Here is a 17,465-nt window from a genome sequence, read left to right as displayed (position 1 = left end):
TAGAATCATACAATAGTTGTCTTTCTTTGTCTGGTTTGTTTCATTTAGCGTGTCTTCAAGGCTCATCTATGTTGTTCAGTTCAGTTCAGTCGCTCAGTCGTGTCCGACTCTTTGCGACCCCGTGAATCACAGCACACCAGGCCTCCCTGTCCATCACCAACTCCCAGAGTTCACCCAAACTCATGTGCATTGAGTCAGTGATGCCATCCAGCCATCTCATCCTCTGTCGTCCCCTTCTCCTCCTGCCCCCAATCCCTCCCAGCATCAGGGTCTTTTCCAATGAGTCAACTCTTCGCATGAGGTGGCCAAAGTATTGGAGTTTCAGCTTCAGCATCAGTCCTTCCAATGAACACCCAGTACTGGTCTCCTTTAGGATGGACTAGTTGGATCTCCTTGCAGTCCAAGGGACTCTCAAGAGTCTTCTCCAGCACCACAGTTCAAAAGCATCAATTCTTCGGTGCTCAGCTTTCTTCACAGTCCAACTCTCACATCCATACATGACCACTGGAAAAACCATAGCCTTGACTAGATGGACCTTTATTGGCAAAGTAATATCTCTGCTTCTTAATATGCTATCTAGGTTGGTCATAATTTTCCTTCCAAGGAGTAAGCATCTTTTAATTTCATGGCTGAAATCACCATCTGCAGTGATTTTGGAGCCCAGAAAATAAAGTCTAACACTGTTTCCCCATCTATTTGCCATGAAGTGATGGGACCAGATGCCATGATCTTAGTTTTCTGAATGTTGAACTTTAATGATGTAGCATGTCACAAATTCATTCCTCTTATGACTGAATAGTATTCTATTGTATGGATATCATCTGTCTTATTCATCCATCCATATATTAATTCAGCTTCATTTTGACACCTCTGTTATGAGAGAGAGGAGGAGCAAGATATGGGTGCAAGAGCTTCAGTGAACTGGTTAAATATCTGAAAAGATGAAAACGTGCTAAATGTTACAGCCTTTCCCAGGCCTTACCTGTGCTATAAAGAGGATTCCATTTATAATAATAACCCAGATTTCACTGTATTTTTCCCTTACCTGCTTACTGGACTTACATACCTTGTGAAACACTCCCTACTCCCTCCCTCCACTCTACATGTGATTTGGGGGAATCCCCAGTAAAGAGTAGGGATCTCAGATAGCCTCGTATTAATGTCTGCCCTCCTTTCCTTGTGGCTTCCCTGGTGGCTCAGACTGTAAAAAATCTGCTTGCTATGCAGGAGACCTGGGTTCGACCCCTGGGTCAGGAAGATTCTTTGGAGGAAGAAATGGAAACCCACTCCAGTATTCTTGCCTGGAGAATCCCATCGACAAAGATGCGTGGTGGGCTACAGTCCATGGGATCACAAAGAGTCAGACACGAATGAGCGACTAACACACACGTCCTTTCCTCTGACTCTGTCTAGAACAGCAATCTTCCAGCTAGCATCTGCTGAGTGTTACTTTATTGGTTAGTACTGTTTTCTGCTGAGAGACTGTAGTCCCCAGCTGGCATCCGTGGGATGCTGCCTTATCCTTAAGGAACTGCCGTCACCCTCCAGGAGCTGCTATTTTTTGCAGTAACTAAAGCCGTGGGCTTCTCCAGATTCCAAATTTGCACATTCTTGTGCTTATGCAATGAACTGGTCCTTTCCCTGTTGAGTTACATTTTGTTACAGATCACATAATAGTGCTAGTTATGGCCCAAGGTTTTGTTGGTATTTTAGTGGAACAGTAGGAAATGCCTCTCCACTCCTATGTTGATGACTGTTATAGGTCAGAGTCACCAGGACTCCTCCTTCCCTCTTGTTTTCTCTCAGAGACTCCTTAATCTCTGTGCAAACTGACTTCAGCCTGCCCACCTCCATTTCTTAGATATGCCCAGACATCTCTAAATTGAAGATTAAGTGCAAATTGGAACTCCTATTACATAAATATTCTAAGTATATGGGATGGAACTCCAAAATTAACATCTACCTGTAACACAGTACCTTTGAGGAAAACACATTATTATTAATCAGTACATGGTGTTTTCCCACAAAGGGAATTTCTTTTGAGTAAATCTACTTTAATAAGTTTCAATCTTGAGAGGGTTGTCTTTTAAGTTTCACATTCCATGAGCCAGGTGTCAGGAGGTTTATTTCCTCTAGAATTAGAAAAATTGGATCTGCGATATCGGATCCCTCACCACTAGAGGGAGATATTCTTGGTGCCTGTTTAAGTGTCAGGATCCACTGACATGATTTTCACAAAAGAGGATGCTTTAAGACCCACCCTTGGCCCCCTCCCTTATCTGTTTTAGGTCCAACCACTGGAGAAGGAAGTGGCAACCCACTCCAGTGTTCTTGCCTGGAGAATCCCAGGGATGGGGAAGCCTGGTGGGCTGCCATCTATGGGGTCGCACAGAGTCGGACATGACTGAAGCGACTTAGCAGCAGTAGCAGCACCCTTGATTGTCAGTCTTTGGCCTCTTAAAACTCAAATACTCTTACTCTTTGTGACTTTAATCTGGTGGCTAAGAGAACAGCATTACCTGGGCTCAACCAAACCTGTGTTTACTGCTTGGATGCCGCCACAACTTAGCAACCAAACCACCGCCATCACCATTGTCAAAGGCTGTTGCCAAACAATGGGCTTCACATTCTAGATCTTGGCTTTTTGATGACATTGCTTGGCAGATTTGATGCCAGAAAATCAACTGACAGAAATCTCTTCCCAATGGTCAGTCAACATGTATATATATATATGAAGATCTAACATATTATAAACAGATAAGCAGAATGAACACTTTCTAAATAATTATAGTATAATTTCTTCTATAGAAATAAATGAGAAACAGCAAATCTGGGGAGAAAGCTTCTCTAATTTCACAATTACTTAACTATAACTTCTTCCAGGGTCTAGAGAGATCATCTTTATGAATCTTAAAAGGATAGAAGAGCTGTGGAAGACAATACAGTTAGAAACATTTAGTTACATATTTAGCCTTCACTGGAAATTATTTTAGATTATCTCATTAGCTTTTTGGGATAGTAGTGCATACATACTTTGAGGAAGGTTCTCCTTTAGCTGTTTTTCTAGAAATGGTCTATAGACTATATTCCTGCAGAGATTTTCCTGCCTCCTAAAATTTAGATGAAATTAGTCTGAAACACCATGCCTTATGGAACAGTCCAATGTCCTCTTTAATACTTTAGTGACCTTCGAGAGATTTATAATTACATGGACACTTTGGCTCTGCTTTTTAGACCCCCATCCCTGCCATCTTTTGGATGTTCCTTTATCTTTGTCCTGTCATTGACCCAAAGATGCAGTTCAGTACCTGTCTTTATTTATTTTTCTTTTTTAAAAGCAAAACCAAATAAATACACTCATCCAAAGTCAAGGTGAATGTCAGAGGCTTTACTAAAGATTTAGGAAATTGGAAGAGGCTTACGTTTTGAAAAACTTAAATCACATATTAGATACCCATCCCTCTCCTAAATTTTTTTCCAGACAACTAAATTCTTTGACCATGCTCTTTCTCCTCCTCCTCCTTCCCTCTTTTCTTTCTCACTCCCAAATTTCTATATGCATGCATGCATGCATGCTCAGTCACTTAAGTCATGTCCAATTCTTTGCAGCCCCATGGACTGTAGCCCTCCAGACTCTTCTGTCTGTGGGATTCTCCAGGCAAGAATGCTGGAGTGAGTTGCAATGCCCTCCTCCAGGAGATTTTCCCAACCCAGGGATCAAACCCACATCTCTTAACATCTCCTACATTAGCAGGCGGGTTCTTTACCACTAGCACCACCTGAGAAGCCCACAGATTCCTGTATAAGTTCCCATATTTTTATCCCTTTCTTCTGTTGTTCATGCCTCTTGGATCTTCTATACTAAATATTTTCTCGAGATATTTTTGTAAACAAAGCCCAGGAGGAATTCTGGTCCAGGGTAAAAATGGTCATATTCTGACTGACACATGCTTGTACCATATGGTTATCAGAGCTGTTCTTTCTAGCCAGGCCTCTCCACCACAATCTTGATTTAAAACTGAGCTGCTTTATTCCAGAGATGATGGCTAGCATGCCAGCTGTAATGTTTCTTGGGGCCAAGACAGCATCGAGTATTAGACTAAACACAGAAAATGGGGTGAAGAGTTGGGTAGGGTGTGCAGATACATTAATGTGAGATATTTTACTATCAAACATCTATTCTATAAGGCTCTTCAGTATAATCATATGGGGTGGGTGGGGGTGGAGTCTTGTACAGGGTCCTATGGTTATATCAAGGATTAAAACTCCTGGAGTTAACAAAACCTAATTTGTCCTCACCTAGGCTGAATGGAGAGAAGAAGTGAAAAAGCACTTTGAGAAGATCAAGAGTGAAGGAACCTGTATCCACCGATTAGATGAAGAACTTATTCGAAGGCGCAGAGAAGAGCTCAGGTCAGCCGACCTCTCCTACTTCCCTTCTTACTCCCAAGTCTTCAGATGTTTAATAGGAACCCTTTCTGTGAATCATTTCATCTTCTACACACCTGTCACCTCTGCTGGTTATTGTTATTTTCTTTAAAAGTTGCCCTGAAAGTCAGTCCTCCTTTGTATCACTTTCTTACTGTCTCCCTGCACCTTTGTTATCTTCCTTTATCGTATCTTTGCAACAAAGATCCCTGGAGCAATGCTATTTGTTTATTCAGTTGCTGCCCTAGGTAACAGGAAAGATCAGAAATTTATAAGAGGTAGTCCATGACCCCGAGATGCTTATAATCTATTAAGGGGTAGAACACAGATAACCACTAGACTCAGTTCAGTTCAGTTGCTCAGTCGTGTCTGACATTTTGCAACCCCATGAATCGCAGCACGCCAGGCCTCCCTGTCCATCACCAACTCCTGGAGTTCACTCAAACTTATGTCCATCGAGTCGGTGATGCCATCCAGCCATCTCATCCTCTGTCGTCCCCTTCTCCTCCTGCCCCCAATCCCTCCCAGCATCAGGGTCTTTTCCAATGAGTCAACTCTTCGCATGAGGTGGCCAAAGTATTGGAGTTTCAGCTTCAGCATCAGTCCTTCCAATGAACACCCAGGACTGATCTCCTTTAGGATGGACCTGGTTGGATCTCCTTGCAGTCCAAGGGACTCTCAAGAGTCTTCTCCAACACCACAGTTCAAAAGCATCAATTCTTTGGTGCTCAGCTTTCTTCACAGTCCAACTCTCACATCCTTACATGACCACTGGAAAAACCATAGCCTTGACTAGATGGACCTTTATTGGCCAAGTAATGTCTCTGCTTTTGAATATGCTATCTAGGTTGGTCATAACTTTCCTTCCAAGGAGTAAGCATCTTTTAATTTCATGGCTGCAGTCATCATCTTCAGTGATTTTGGAGCCCAAACAAGATCTATACTATGGATAAGTATAAATGAGGGATTATCATGTTAGCTTTAACTGCATATTTCCCTTAACATGTAGCATATTCTTATTAAGATATTGCCAAATAGTGTACGGACAAAGGCTACAAATTATACATAAATTGGACTCAGATTTTACCTCCTGGCTATTCTGTATGAGTGGATATGGCCCTTAACAATCAACTAAGTGGAAAACTTGGACTTCTCATCTCCCACTCCACCTTGTCTGAGTCACTACATCAGACAAGCGAGCCTTAAATTTAGAGGGCCCTTGGGCAAGTGCTTTTGAGATAAACCATCCTGTTCTTACTTCATTAGAGCTGACCCTGGCTCTCCCCCACATTCATCAGCTTCGCTGCTCCTGTGTTTTCTTTGATAGGCATGCTTTGGATATTCGTGAGCACTATGAGCGGAAACTTGAGCGGGCTAATAATTTGTACATGGAACTGAGTGCCATCATGCTGCAGCTAGAGATGCGGGAAAAGGAGCTCATCAAGTACGTACCCGGACCACTGTTTGTCCTGATTGATTTGGGTCTGTCAGTCGGCCAAGATGTAACACTCGTCCAGGTTACTGCTACTCAAAACTGGTGGCTGTTTTATTCATCCACCCAACACTGCTTGGGAGATGTTCCAGGCACAGGTCCCTGCCCCGGTGGGGCTCACATTTGAGTGGACTCGCCACAGAGCTGGTTCTAGGGGACCGTGCACTTTGCAGTTTCAACCTGCCTAGTGGCTCAGGGAAGGGGGTCTTCATTTCAGGAGGAGCTTGGTGTGGATGAGTGGGAGCTTACCGCCCCCTAGGGAAGAAAAGCAACTGCTGCAAGCGGTTCAGTGTTTTCCTGAGAATGGCAAGAAACTCTGGGGTCCTGACTAATAGCAGCTCCTGAAAATAAGTAGGACTTCAACCTTTGCTTGGTATCTCATGAGGCGTGTCAGGGGAAGGGAGGGTTGGCCTCCGAGTCCCATCTGCAAGCTGAAGAAAAAAAAAATGAAGTCAGGTTAGTTTGAATTTAGTTTTGTTTTTTCTTCCTTTTTAACCTGAAGAGCAGCCTTGTTATTCAGATAGCCTATATCTGTTAAGTGTGGCCAGACTCTGTGGGTGGAGTAAACCTGTGAAAACATTCTGCCCACCTTTTCTGGGGTGACTGGTGGTTTAGTCACCAAGTCGCGTCCAACTCTTGTGACCCCATGGACTGTAGCCTGCCAGGCTTCTCTGTCCGTAGGATTCTCCAGGCAAGACTGACACATGGCCTTTTCTTTCATTCTTCAGGCGTGAGCAGGCCGTGGAGAAGAAGTGTCCTGGGACCTACAAACGACATCCTGTTCGTCCAATAATCCACCCCAATGCCATGGAGAAGCTCATGAAGAGGAAAGGCATGCCTCACAGACCTGGGATGCAGGCCAAGCGGTGAGCATCTGTACTGACACTATTGAGATAAGTGGGGAAATATGCCCCTAAAATACATTATCAGATGATGGTGAGTGTGGCCACACGGTATTGCCTCTGGATACAGAGTAGGGAAGTGGGAGAGTGTGTGTCCTGGACTCCGGGAATACAGTTATCACTGTCTAAGGCATCAATATTTATTATCTTAGCATGAAACAGTGAAGAGAAATGAAGTGGGGGCCGGACAGGCCTGGATTCAAATCCTATTAGAAGCTGTGTGATTTGGAATATGTCGGTTGATCTCTCTCAATGCCATGGGTAAAATGGTGTACTTTCTTTTTCTTTTCTTGACCCCCTAGTGAACAGAATTGAGTTCTGTATAATATGCATCATGGGTCTATGTATGTCTCACTTTTATTTATTCATTTAGTTCTTTTTAATAATGTAATAAGTGGCTGTAAATCCACCGCCAAAACAAAAGCAGGCACTTTGATAATTACCTATATCTAATCATCTGGTTCCCCTCACCCCACTCCTGTGTGGAACTTTTGTGAGGTTTAAATAAGACGGCGTGTGAAATCACCTAGGAAATCACAGTTGCTCAAAAAAAAAAAAGTTTAAAAAAATTTTTAAAGATGCCCTTTCCCCTAATTACAACACATTTTCCTTGCTAGTTTAATGTTTAGAATGCTCTTCCAGTCAGTTTTTTTAAATCAAACTCTCTGCTAGAGGAATTCCTCCCAATGAATGGAGTGCTGACCCAATCCTAAATTAATGCAAAAGAAAGACTGTGCCTTAAATGCAGTAAGACTAAAGGTAGTGAGAAAATGCAAACCAAGCATGTATTTTAAGACTTTCAGAACAGTGACCATCCCAGCACAGCCTGACTAATGTAAATCTAAACCACTGAGGGATAACTACATGGACTAATCCCAGGTTTGCTTTTACTTACCACACCTCACCATCTTCTGGTCAAGCTCTAGAGAAATTGTTTTCAGTTGGCACCTGGCAACCCCCTCCAGGAATCCCACCACCTCCCTTCTTTTGGTATATGAACTAGGCACAGCTTTCACCTGCTGACTCCTCTCTGCAGTCTGCCAACAGCTAAAACACCAAGCACTTTGGGAGACAATAGTACTGTTTCATTTTTCACAGTATGAGGTCATGTTTACTTTTATTTCAGCTGTGAGAAATGTGTTTGAAAGTTTGACAGCACCAGCAGATGCTTAGTCGATGAGCTGAACTTGTCTAGAAAGGCAACTCAGAGTGGGTACTAGAGCTGCAGAGAGTTCTATTGATTGCCTTTTGGAGGATTTATGTTTCAGATTATTTGGACAGTCCAGTGATTATCAAGTCAGCAGGCCAGTGGCCTCAGGCGATCAGAGAGGAGAAACCATCCACTATCTTTTAGCCTCAGTTTGTGTTTAGTTAGGGACAGAAAAAGATGAACCATGATGGATCCACCAAGCCCATCACAATTGAGTATAGTCTAATAAGATAGTTTAAATGCCTTATAACGTGGAGAAGCTTGGAATGGGGGAGAACTGTTCCTTGGTGTCCAAAGACTTGGCTTCAAGCTGTGAGTTCTGCCATTTCCTAGCTTTGTGATGGACACAAGCCAACTAACCTCTCTGATCCCTCAGTGCTCTCATCTGTAAAATGGGCATTGCAATAGTAGGAAGGCGGTACTTTGTGTGTTGTGAAGCTCTTTGTAAACTTGGGTGTGCTGTATCAGTGTTGTTCTGTGATTTGGCACTGCCAGCTTGAGCAGCCTCCACCTATCTTAGGACACTTTCACCTAAGTTCTCTTTTAGATCCTGCCATAGCCAGTTACTGCGTAAATATTGATAGATGCCCTCACTGGGCCTTGGAGGGCTCTCTCTCCTCAGTAGAGAGCCCCAGGACCTCCCCAGATGCTGTCTGTGGCACAGGTTGGCCAACTGACCACAGTGCTGTGAATCTGAGACAGGAAGATGCTGATAACCCCACAGTACCCTATCCACCTCATCATATACTGGTGATAGCTGGAACTTCTGTACTAAGACAAGTCTTTAACTGAAATTCTCCTGGAAGAGAAGAAAAAAACCATCTCCTGCTGCCTGATGCCTACGATTTGCTGGGAGGCCTGGCTTTTCAAAATGTGGTCCTCAGTTGAGATCATCTGAAAGCATGTTAGAAAGGCAGGCTCTGAGGTCCCATCCCACACCTATGCAGTCATTTTAACAAGCTCCCAGGTGATCTGTACATACCTTCAGGCTGTACTCCGACTGTCCAACAAGCCAGACTGGCAATTAGGAGAGACTGTTCATCTAGATTCTACCAGTAATCAGCTGTGAGACCAGAAGCCAATATGGTCAGGGTTTTGGGGTCCTCATCACATAGGATGAAGGCAGGACTGCACCTGCAGTTTCCCTGCAAGGTCTAGAACCCCCTGGGGCCTGAATAGAGGTGTCTTTGAGACCACTGTGAGGGGAGAGAGGATGAGGAGCCAGAGCCTTGTTGGGGGTGGCAGGGGCTTCTGCTTTCCTACCTCTCTTCAGCTGTTCTGGGTTTGGGTTTTTTAACCCAAATTGGAAATTTGGGTTAAATAATGGAAATTGACATATACCATGTTATTAATTTCAGGTGTATGGTATAATGATTCAACATATGTATATATTGCAAAATGATCACCACAATAAGTTCAGTTAACATCCATCACCATACATAGTTACAAATTTTTTTCTTGTGATGAGAACTTTTAAGATTTACTCTCCTGTGCATGCATGCATGCATGCTAAATTGCTTCAGTTGTATCCAACTCTTTGGGACCCTGTGGACTGTAGCCCGCCAGTAGATCCTCTGTCCATGGGATTCTTCAGGCAAGAATACTGCAGTGGGTTGCCATGCCTTCCTCCAGGGCATTTTCCCTACCCAGGAATCAAACCCACATCTCCTGCATGGCAGGCAGGTTCTTTACCACTAGCACCACCTGGGAAGCCCCATTTACTCTCTCAGCAACTTTCAAATACATAATAGAGTATTGTCAACTCCATTTACAATGCTGTTACATCCCATGACTTACTTGTATCATAATTGGAAGTTGATACTTTTTGATCCCCTTCATCCATATCACCCACCCCCTAGTCCCATCACCCCACCTCTGGCAACCACCAGACCAAGTTTTCCTCGAACTTGAATGAGTTTTCATATGTTTAAAACCAAACCTGTTCTTTCCTTGCAGGCCAGATCTGTTGAGATCTGAAGGTATCCCCAGTGTGGAAGTGGCTCCCACGGCATCCCCTTTATCCGGAAGTCCCAAACTGTCCTCCTCCAGCAGCAAGAGCCGATATCGGAGCAAACCACGCCACCGACGGGGGAACAGCCGAGGCAGCCACGGTGACTTTGCGGCCATCTTGAAAAACCAGCCAGCCCAGGAGGATTCGCCCCATCCCACTTCCCTCCACCAAGCTGAGCCCCAGTACCCATCTCCCCAGCACCATAATCCTCTGCAGCAGCAATACCAGCAACCCCCACCTGCCGTGTCGCAGAGTCACCATCCCAGACTCAATATGCACGGACAGGACATTGCCACCTGCGCCAACAACCTGAGGTACTTTGGTCCTGCAGCAGCCCTGCGGAGCCCACTCAGCAACCACTCTCAAAGACAGATGCCTGGCTCTAGCCCTGACCTCATCTCCACGGCCATGGCGGCAGATTGTTGGAGAAGTTCTGAGCCTGACAAGGGCCAGGCTGGCCCCTGGGGCTGTTGTCAGGCTGACCCCTATGACCCCTGCCTCCAGTGCAGGCCAGAACAGCATGGGTCCCTAGACGTCCCCTCGGCCAAGCCGGTGGGGAGGAGCCCCAACCTTTTCAAGCCACCAGCACACAATCCCCTCTTGGAAAATGCCCAGGGTTCTGAGAAAATGGAAGAAAATGAATTCAGCGGTTGTCGGTCTGCATCATCCCTTGGCGCCTCTCATCACATCACTCCCCCAGTGCTACCTCGCAAAACAAGGCCACTTCAGAAGGTAAGGTGTAATGACAACAGCACTGTGTCACTGCCTTTGAGGAATGTCGAAGCCTATCATATGCTATGCATTATAGAATATATATACAAAGTATGCATTTTGTAAAAGGATGAGATAACAAAAGCACAAATAGCAGTATTTTTGCTTTTAATACTTTCCACACTGCTTAGGTGATAGACTAAAGAGTACAACTCCTGAATCAGGGCACTGATTCAAGTATATATAATTTATAAGTAGAAAAATAGCTGTATATTAGGGCTATGTAATCAAAATAGGTTGGAATCCACTATCCTAGCCTAGTCCTAAGGATGTTGCAAGAAGGAAGGATCCCATTATAAAACAGATTTTGGAAACATTCCCTCTCAGAGATTCCTAAGTACATGTTTAACAAATCCTAGGCTTTGCAATGTTCTTGCCTGGAGAATCCCAGGGATGGGGGAGCCTGGTGGGCTGCCGTCTATGGGGTCGCACCGAGTCGGACACGACTGAAGTGACTTAGCAGTAGCAGTAGCAGGCTTTGAGAAATCGTGCAGTAACCTCCTTTAAGCCATCTTTTCCCTCACTTATTTGACATACTGCCTTTTAAAAATAACGCTTATTAATCCCCCATGGAACTCACTTTCTTCCCAGTATATTTTAGAAAAACATCACCTTCATTATTAACCATCAAGACCCAGCCAGTTCTCAGTCACCAAAACCTATTCCTCTCCTCCTCACCCACTGGCTGCCTGTGGTTTATTAGCTGGAAGTCCGGCTGAGTCTCCTACCTTATGTAAGAGCACAAGCTTGGTAGTCAGACAGACCTGAGTTCAAAGCCAGGCTCTTCCACTTAGTACCTTTCTGAGCATCGGTTTCTAATCTATAAAATGGGGCTAATAGTGGACCCTGCCTCACTGATTGATGTGAAGATTAAATGAGTTAATATGTAAAGAATTTAGAATAGAACCTGGCATACAGCAACATTCCAAAAATATGAGCTCATCTTGCTAATGAGTTAAAAATAACACTATATATGAAAAGTGTTTAGCACACAGAAAACACCCACTCAGTTCTAACCATCGTTTCACGTCATCTTCATTCATCGGGAGTTCCACTGAAGAAAGGAAAGTGTCTGAAATGCAAACGAGCATGTTTTGGTCAACTAGACATTTCCTAGGAAAGAAGCTGAAGCTGAGGGCCGCTGTCTCAGAGCTGTGCTTCCTCCTCCACATACAGTGCTGCTATTTACTGAGCATTCCCGGGGATACATCGTGTTTCTGGTAGTGCAGTGGATTTGGGCTAGTTCATTCTCTGCGGCTCTGACCCCTATGGGGTCAGATATTTTGGTCGCATCTTTATTGAGATATAATTCACTTACCATACAGTTCTCTCGTTTAAAGTGTACAACTCAGTTCTTTCTATTCAGAGTTGTGCAGCTATCAGCACAACTGATTTTAGAATCTTTTCATCACCCCCAGAAGAAACCCATCAGCCCACTCCCCAGTCCACTCCCAAGTAACATGTATCTTTGAACTATCCTGTGCCATTTTGAGGCATCTGTGGGTCTGCAGGCCACGCAACACACTCCTCACACGCTTGGCCTCCCTAGAACTACGCTTCCACAGGGTGGCTCAGCATCTCTCTACCAAGATCCACTCCCAGGAGTGCTTTAGGGGGACATGCTTGTCTCCGCAGGCAGAATAGCTCCATCCCTGTCTTTCCTATTCAGAACGCATATCAGAAGACAAATGGGTAAAAGCGATAGATTATTAGAACTGACTTTAAAAATAAATTATCCTTCCAACTTCCCTGACATTCCAGTGGTTAAAACTTAGCCTTCCAGCACAGGCAGTGCAGGTTTTATCCCTGGTCAGGGAGTTATGATCCCGCATGCCTCGTGGCCAAAAACCCGAAACATAAACAACAGAAGCAATTGTGTAACAAATTATGCTCAGTTTTTGGTACAGTTATTTGGACCCACTTTACTTACCTCCCAAGGGATTGTTGTAATCCTGTGCATCATGGTGCTGTGGTTAATGATGGTTGATCTTAAGTGGGGCTGTTCCTGTGCCCTTGAAGGGAAATGGAATCTTCCCTCAAGGGAAGATTGTGTTCTCAGATGAGACACTTACACACCCTTCCAGATCAACCACAGAGCCCAAGCAGTGACGGGGCCTCAGATGTCCCAGCCAGAACTCTCTTACCCATGCCTACGTGCTGACTCAGTCGTATGTTAAGCATCTGTATTGTATGCAGTGTTGTGTTAATGGTGGAGGAGGAATACAACAGAACAAGATGGGATCTAACCTTAAATGATGTGTCTTAGCAGTAGAGATGATGTAAGCATAACAGCTGTAATACTAGAGAAAAAGTGATTGGTACATAAAGAGGGGAAGTAGTTGTTGGGCTTTGAAGAACTGAAAGATCACCTCTTGTTGAAGTCTCTGTGTCAGAGCCTAGAACCACTAGTGACGGTGTTTACAAGAGACCACCCCCAAATCTAAGGCCTCGTCTCTGGTTTCCCCTCCTGATTACTCACCTGCGGACGTTCTCACGGAGGCTTCACCTCCCTGAGGGCAAAGATAACCCAGCCTTACCCAGTTCTATGCGTCCTCCAGCATTGTGCAGGCCTAGATGGACACCCAGGGAAAGTTGCTATACGAATGAGTGAGGAGGTATGCTTTTCAAAATTACACTCAGCAAGCTACCTCTCAGTGCCTCTGATGATAATTAAATCTTTTACAGGGTCTCTGTGTACATATGTGTGTGCACATGTGTGTGTGTGTGAATGTAAGAAAGAGAAATAAGACTTTTTTCTCCTTGTTCTTCTCAGAGTGGAGATGACTCCTCTGAAGAGGAAGAAGGGGAAGTAGATAGTGAAGTTGAATTTCCACGAAGACAGAGGTAAAACCAATAAACCTATGTGATTGCTTTCAGCATAAGCAGGGAGAACCCTGAGTTTGCCACACCTTCAGTTCCATCACAGGCCACTTTCTAACAGCCCCTTATAGGGGAGTTTGAACCCACTGTGTTCATGCTTTCCTGTTGGCCATTTTGGTAGCTGGCTATGCACTGCAGATCCTAGTTTATCCAAATTCACTAGACAATAACTGAAAGATGGGGAAAATAAATACGACTCAAGGTTATAATGGAGAATATAGTGGGCGGTTTATGAGAGATGGCTGTGCTGTTTTATGGGTAATTTTATTGGTTTCTAGTGTACCTCCTTGTATTAGTCTGCTCAGGCTGCTGTAACAAAATACCACAGACTAGGTGGTTTAAACAGAAGAAATTTATTTCTCCCAGTTCTGGAGCCGGGAAGTCGAAGATTCCTGGTGAAAACTCTCTTCCTGGCTTGCAGACAGCAGCCTTCCTGCTATGCCCTCACATGGTAGGGGAGAGAGAAAGAGCATAAGAGATCTTCATCTTCTTATAAGGCCACAGTCCTATCAGATTAGGGCCCCACCTATATGACCTCATTTAACCTTAATGAAGTGACTGAGCACATACACACACCTCCTAAAGACCCCATCTCCAAATTCAGTCACACTGTAGATAAGGCTTCAACATATAAATTTGGAGAAGATAGAATTCAATCCATAGCACTTCCCATGCCTTGGATTTTATACCTTACCAGGTTAAGTATGGAGAAGGCAATGGCACCCCACTCCAGTACTCTTGCCTGGAAAATCCCATGGACGGAGGAGCCTGGGGGGCTGCAGTCCATGGGGTCGCCAAGAGTCAGACACAACTGAGCAACTTCACTTTCACTTTTCACTTTCATGCATTGGAGAAGGCAATGGCACCCCACTCCAGTACTCTTGCCTGGAGAATCCCAGGGATGGCGGAGCCTGGTGGGCTGCCGTCTACGGGGTCGCACAGAGTCACACACGACTGAAGTGACTTAGCAGCAGCAGCAGCAGCAGGTTAAGTATAGTTAAATAAGTTGATCCTCCTTCAGCCCATCCTTAGAAACAGCTTCCTGCCTAGCCAGCAATAAGAACTTTGCTTGTAGGACCAAAGAAGGACCACACAACCCTACCCGTAGAATTAACAGCTGCTCTCATGTAGAAGTATTGAAAGGAGTTTTCCTCCCAGGAGGCCTTTTCTGCTGATAGACATTCTGTTCCTGAAGAGGAAGACTGTAAGAACACCCCAAGAAGGTTTGTGTACCTGCCCAGAACCAGGAATTTCCTGAGACCAAGGGACTCCCCGTACTTTGGTAGATTGTATTCTGGGCCCATATGCCATGCACAAAATTGAAGTCTGTTCTCACCCCTGGGTTATTCTGCCACTGCCGTTGCCACCTTGTTTCTTTGGGCACTATGTTTTCTCCTCTGCAGTGAGACTGACCCTGGATAACTGTCTTTTCATCCTCTGACCCCATTTTATGGGCATCACAATTACTTCCAGCATTTGTTCCTATGGTCACCATTAACTCAGCCCACCTGATGGCTCCCCACCTTTCTTTCTTGCTATGATACAAATTTTGTTTTAAACCTCATGGTTTTGCTTTTTCTATTATAACATTTTCCCCTTGTCTCCCTTCTGGGTTACCAGACTTGAGAAGCTGTGTGAGTTCTACCTTAATTTCCCTTTCCAACCTGGGCTTCCTCCATCTGGACTCTTGATGCTATCACTCCAGCCCATCACCTGGCCTGGTCATTAGCCAACCTCAGATCACAGGCCATCGGAATCGCTTTGTACTAAGAAATACAGGAAGGTCAGGCAATAACAGAGGGAGAGGCAGTCTTCATTTTTATTCTTTGTTTTGTTATTTTAAGACAGTGTAAGCTAACAGCATTCTTATTTACTAGGCTCCTTTGTAAACAATGGGAGAGAAATGAGGAAGGTTTATAAATCCCCTCCCTGCTCCCCAGAAGCTTTGTCTCATGAGAGCTAAACCCCGACTTTACCTGGAATGAGCACCTACTGCTGGACAGTGCCCACAGCTACAGAGTCAACATTCCTTCCAAGCTCATTTCTGTTAGGGGTCGATCCACAGGGTGGTAACAGCACTCAGCCTTCCGAGGCCCCTGTACCCAGTGAGAAATGCAGTCACCGCCAAAGACCAGCGGTAGCCATCAGCTTTGGAGCGTTGTGTGGAGCCACATAAGCATAGAAAACCAAATGAAAGGGGGAACGCAGATTTCCCTCTCTGTTGCTTTAAATAGTTTCTTCCTTTCTGGATTTGGCTTTCCCTCCGGGGCAAGCAGAAAACTAGATCACCTCCCACCAAGGCTGCGACCAATAGACAAGAAAAACAGCCGTTCCCAGGACTAAGTTCCTCTGGTTCTTTGTGGTTCTAGGCCCCATCGCTGTATCAGCAGCTGCCAGTCATATTCCACCTTTAGCTCTGAGAATTTCTCTGTGTCTGATGGCGAGGAAGGAAATACCAGTGACCACTCAAACAGCCCTGATGAGTTAGCAGATAAACTCGAAGATCGCCTGGCAGAGAAGCTTGATGACCTGCTGTCCCAGACGCCGGAGATCCCCATTGAGATATCCTCACATTCGGACGGGCTCTCTGACAAGGAGTGTGCCGTGCGTCGCGTGAAAACACAGATGTCTCTGGGCAAGCTGTGTGCGGAGGAACGTGGCTATGAGGTGAGGTCTTCTCCTCTCTTCTCCTCTCATCACTGTCCCCTTTCCTGGAGGTCTTTGTGTTAGAACATGCTCAAGTCCCTAGGGCCTTTACAATTATGGAGAAGGTCATGGCAACCCACTCCAGTATTCTTGCCTGGAGAATCCCATGGACAGAGGAGCCTGGCGGGTACAGTCCATGGGGTCGCAAAGAGTCAGACACGACTGAGTGACTAACACACACACATATAGGATAGAATAACTTCCTCTATGAAGGAAGTAGAAGTATAGTAAGTCTCCTATATATGGACCTTTAAGTTGCCAGCTTTCATGTTTGCGTGTCCATCACTTAAGTTATCTCCTGTGTCTGGCGTACACTGTCATGTGTGTGTGTCCTTCTCCTAGTGGTTGTGCTTTTGTGTAATTTTACTGTACAGCACTATATAGTGTACAGTAGTACAGTATTGATATGTCAAGCCCAGGATGTCTGGAAGCAAGCATAAAAACAGCAGTGATGTAGCTGGTATTACTGTATTTTGCAGGGTACTGTACTATAAGATTAAAAATGTTTATTTGTGTGTTTTTTATGTATTATTTGTTTGAAAAGTATTATAAACCTATTACAGTACAGTACTGTATAGCTGATTGTTTTAGTTGGGTACTTAAGCTAACTTGGTTGGACTTAATGAACAAATTGGACTTACAAATGTGCTCTGAGAACAGAACTCATTCGTATGTAGGGGACTTACTACAGAGATAATAGAGCTTCCCAAAATGGGGTAGTTCTCCCAAATGAAGCACAAACATAAAACTGCTCAGGAACCCTTCACCCCGAGATTCAACTCAAGCATCACTTCTGACCCTGTCTCCCAACCTAGTTGAGGGTATCCGCCTCCCTCCCCTAGGTCCACACCAGCCCCTACGTGCTATCAGAGCACACGTACCACTTCAGTTAACATACAGTACTGCCTTCTCAGAGGATGGGTCACATCATGGTTGGAAGCGTAGACCCTGGAGTCTGACTGCCCAGATGCCGACCTTAGCCTTTCCACTCACTCACTGTGTGATGGGGGGCGAGCCACTTAACCTCTTTGTAGGTCAGCTCCCATATCCCATATACAGGCATGA

At 44.8% G+C, this 17,465-nt stretch overlaps 1 protein-coding gene across 4 annotated transcripts in view; it reads left to right on the top strand.

Annotated features, from left to right (window-relative positions):
* Positions 1-17,465, top strand: part of MAP3K13 (mitogen-activated protein kinase kinase kinase 13) — a 158,871-nt gene that overhangs the window by 138,674 nt on the left and 2,732 nt on the right. For all 4 annotated transcript variants that reach the window (XM_055568838.1, XM_055568835.1, XM_055568836.1 and 1 more), the window contains 6 exons: positions 4,304-4,413; positions 5,756-5,872; positions 6,649-6,786; positions 9,989-10,775; positions 13,588-13,658; positions 16,064-16,361. In XM_055568838.1, coding sequence (XP_055424813.1) covers positions 4,304-4,413; positions 5,756-5,872; positions 6,649-6,786; positions 9,989-10,775; positions 13,588-13,658; positions 16,064-16,361 — 1,521 coding nt within the window. The remainder of the gene's footprint in view (positions 1-4,303; positions 4,414-5,755; positions 5,873-6,648; positions 6,787-9,988; positions 10,776-13,587; positions 13,659-16,063; positions 16,362-17,465) is intronic.

This window comes from Bubalus kerabau, chromosome 2 (genome assembly GCF_029407905.1).
Source record: "Bubalus kerabau isolate K-KA32 ecotype Philippines breed swamp buffalo chromosome 2, PCC_UOA_SB_1v2, whole genome shotgun sequence".
Lineage (NCBI taxonomy): Eukaryota > Metazoa > Chordata > Mammalia > Artiodactyla > Bovidae > Bubalus > Bubalus kerabau.
The sequence above is the reverse complement of the archived record's forward strand: the minus strand, read 5'-3'. Positions and strand labels throughout refer to the sequence as shown.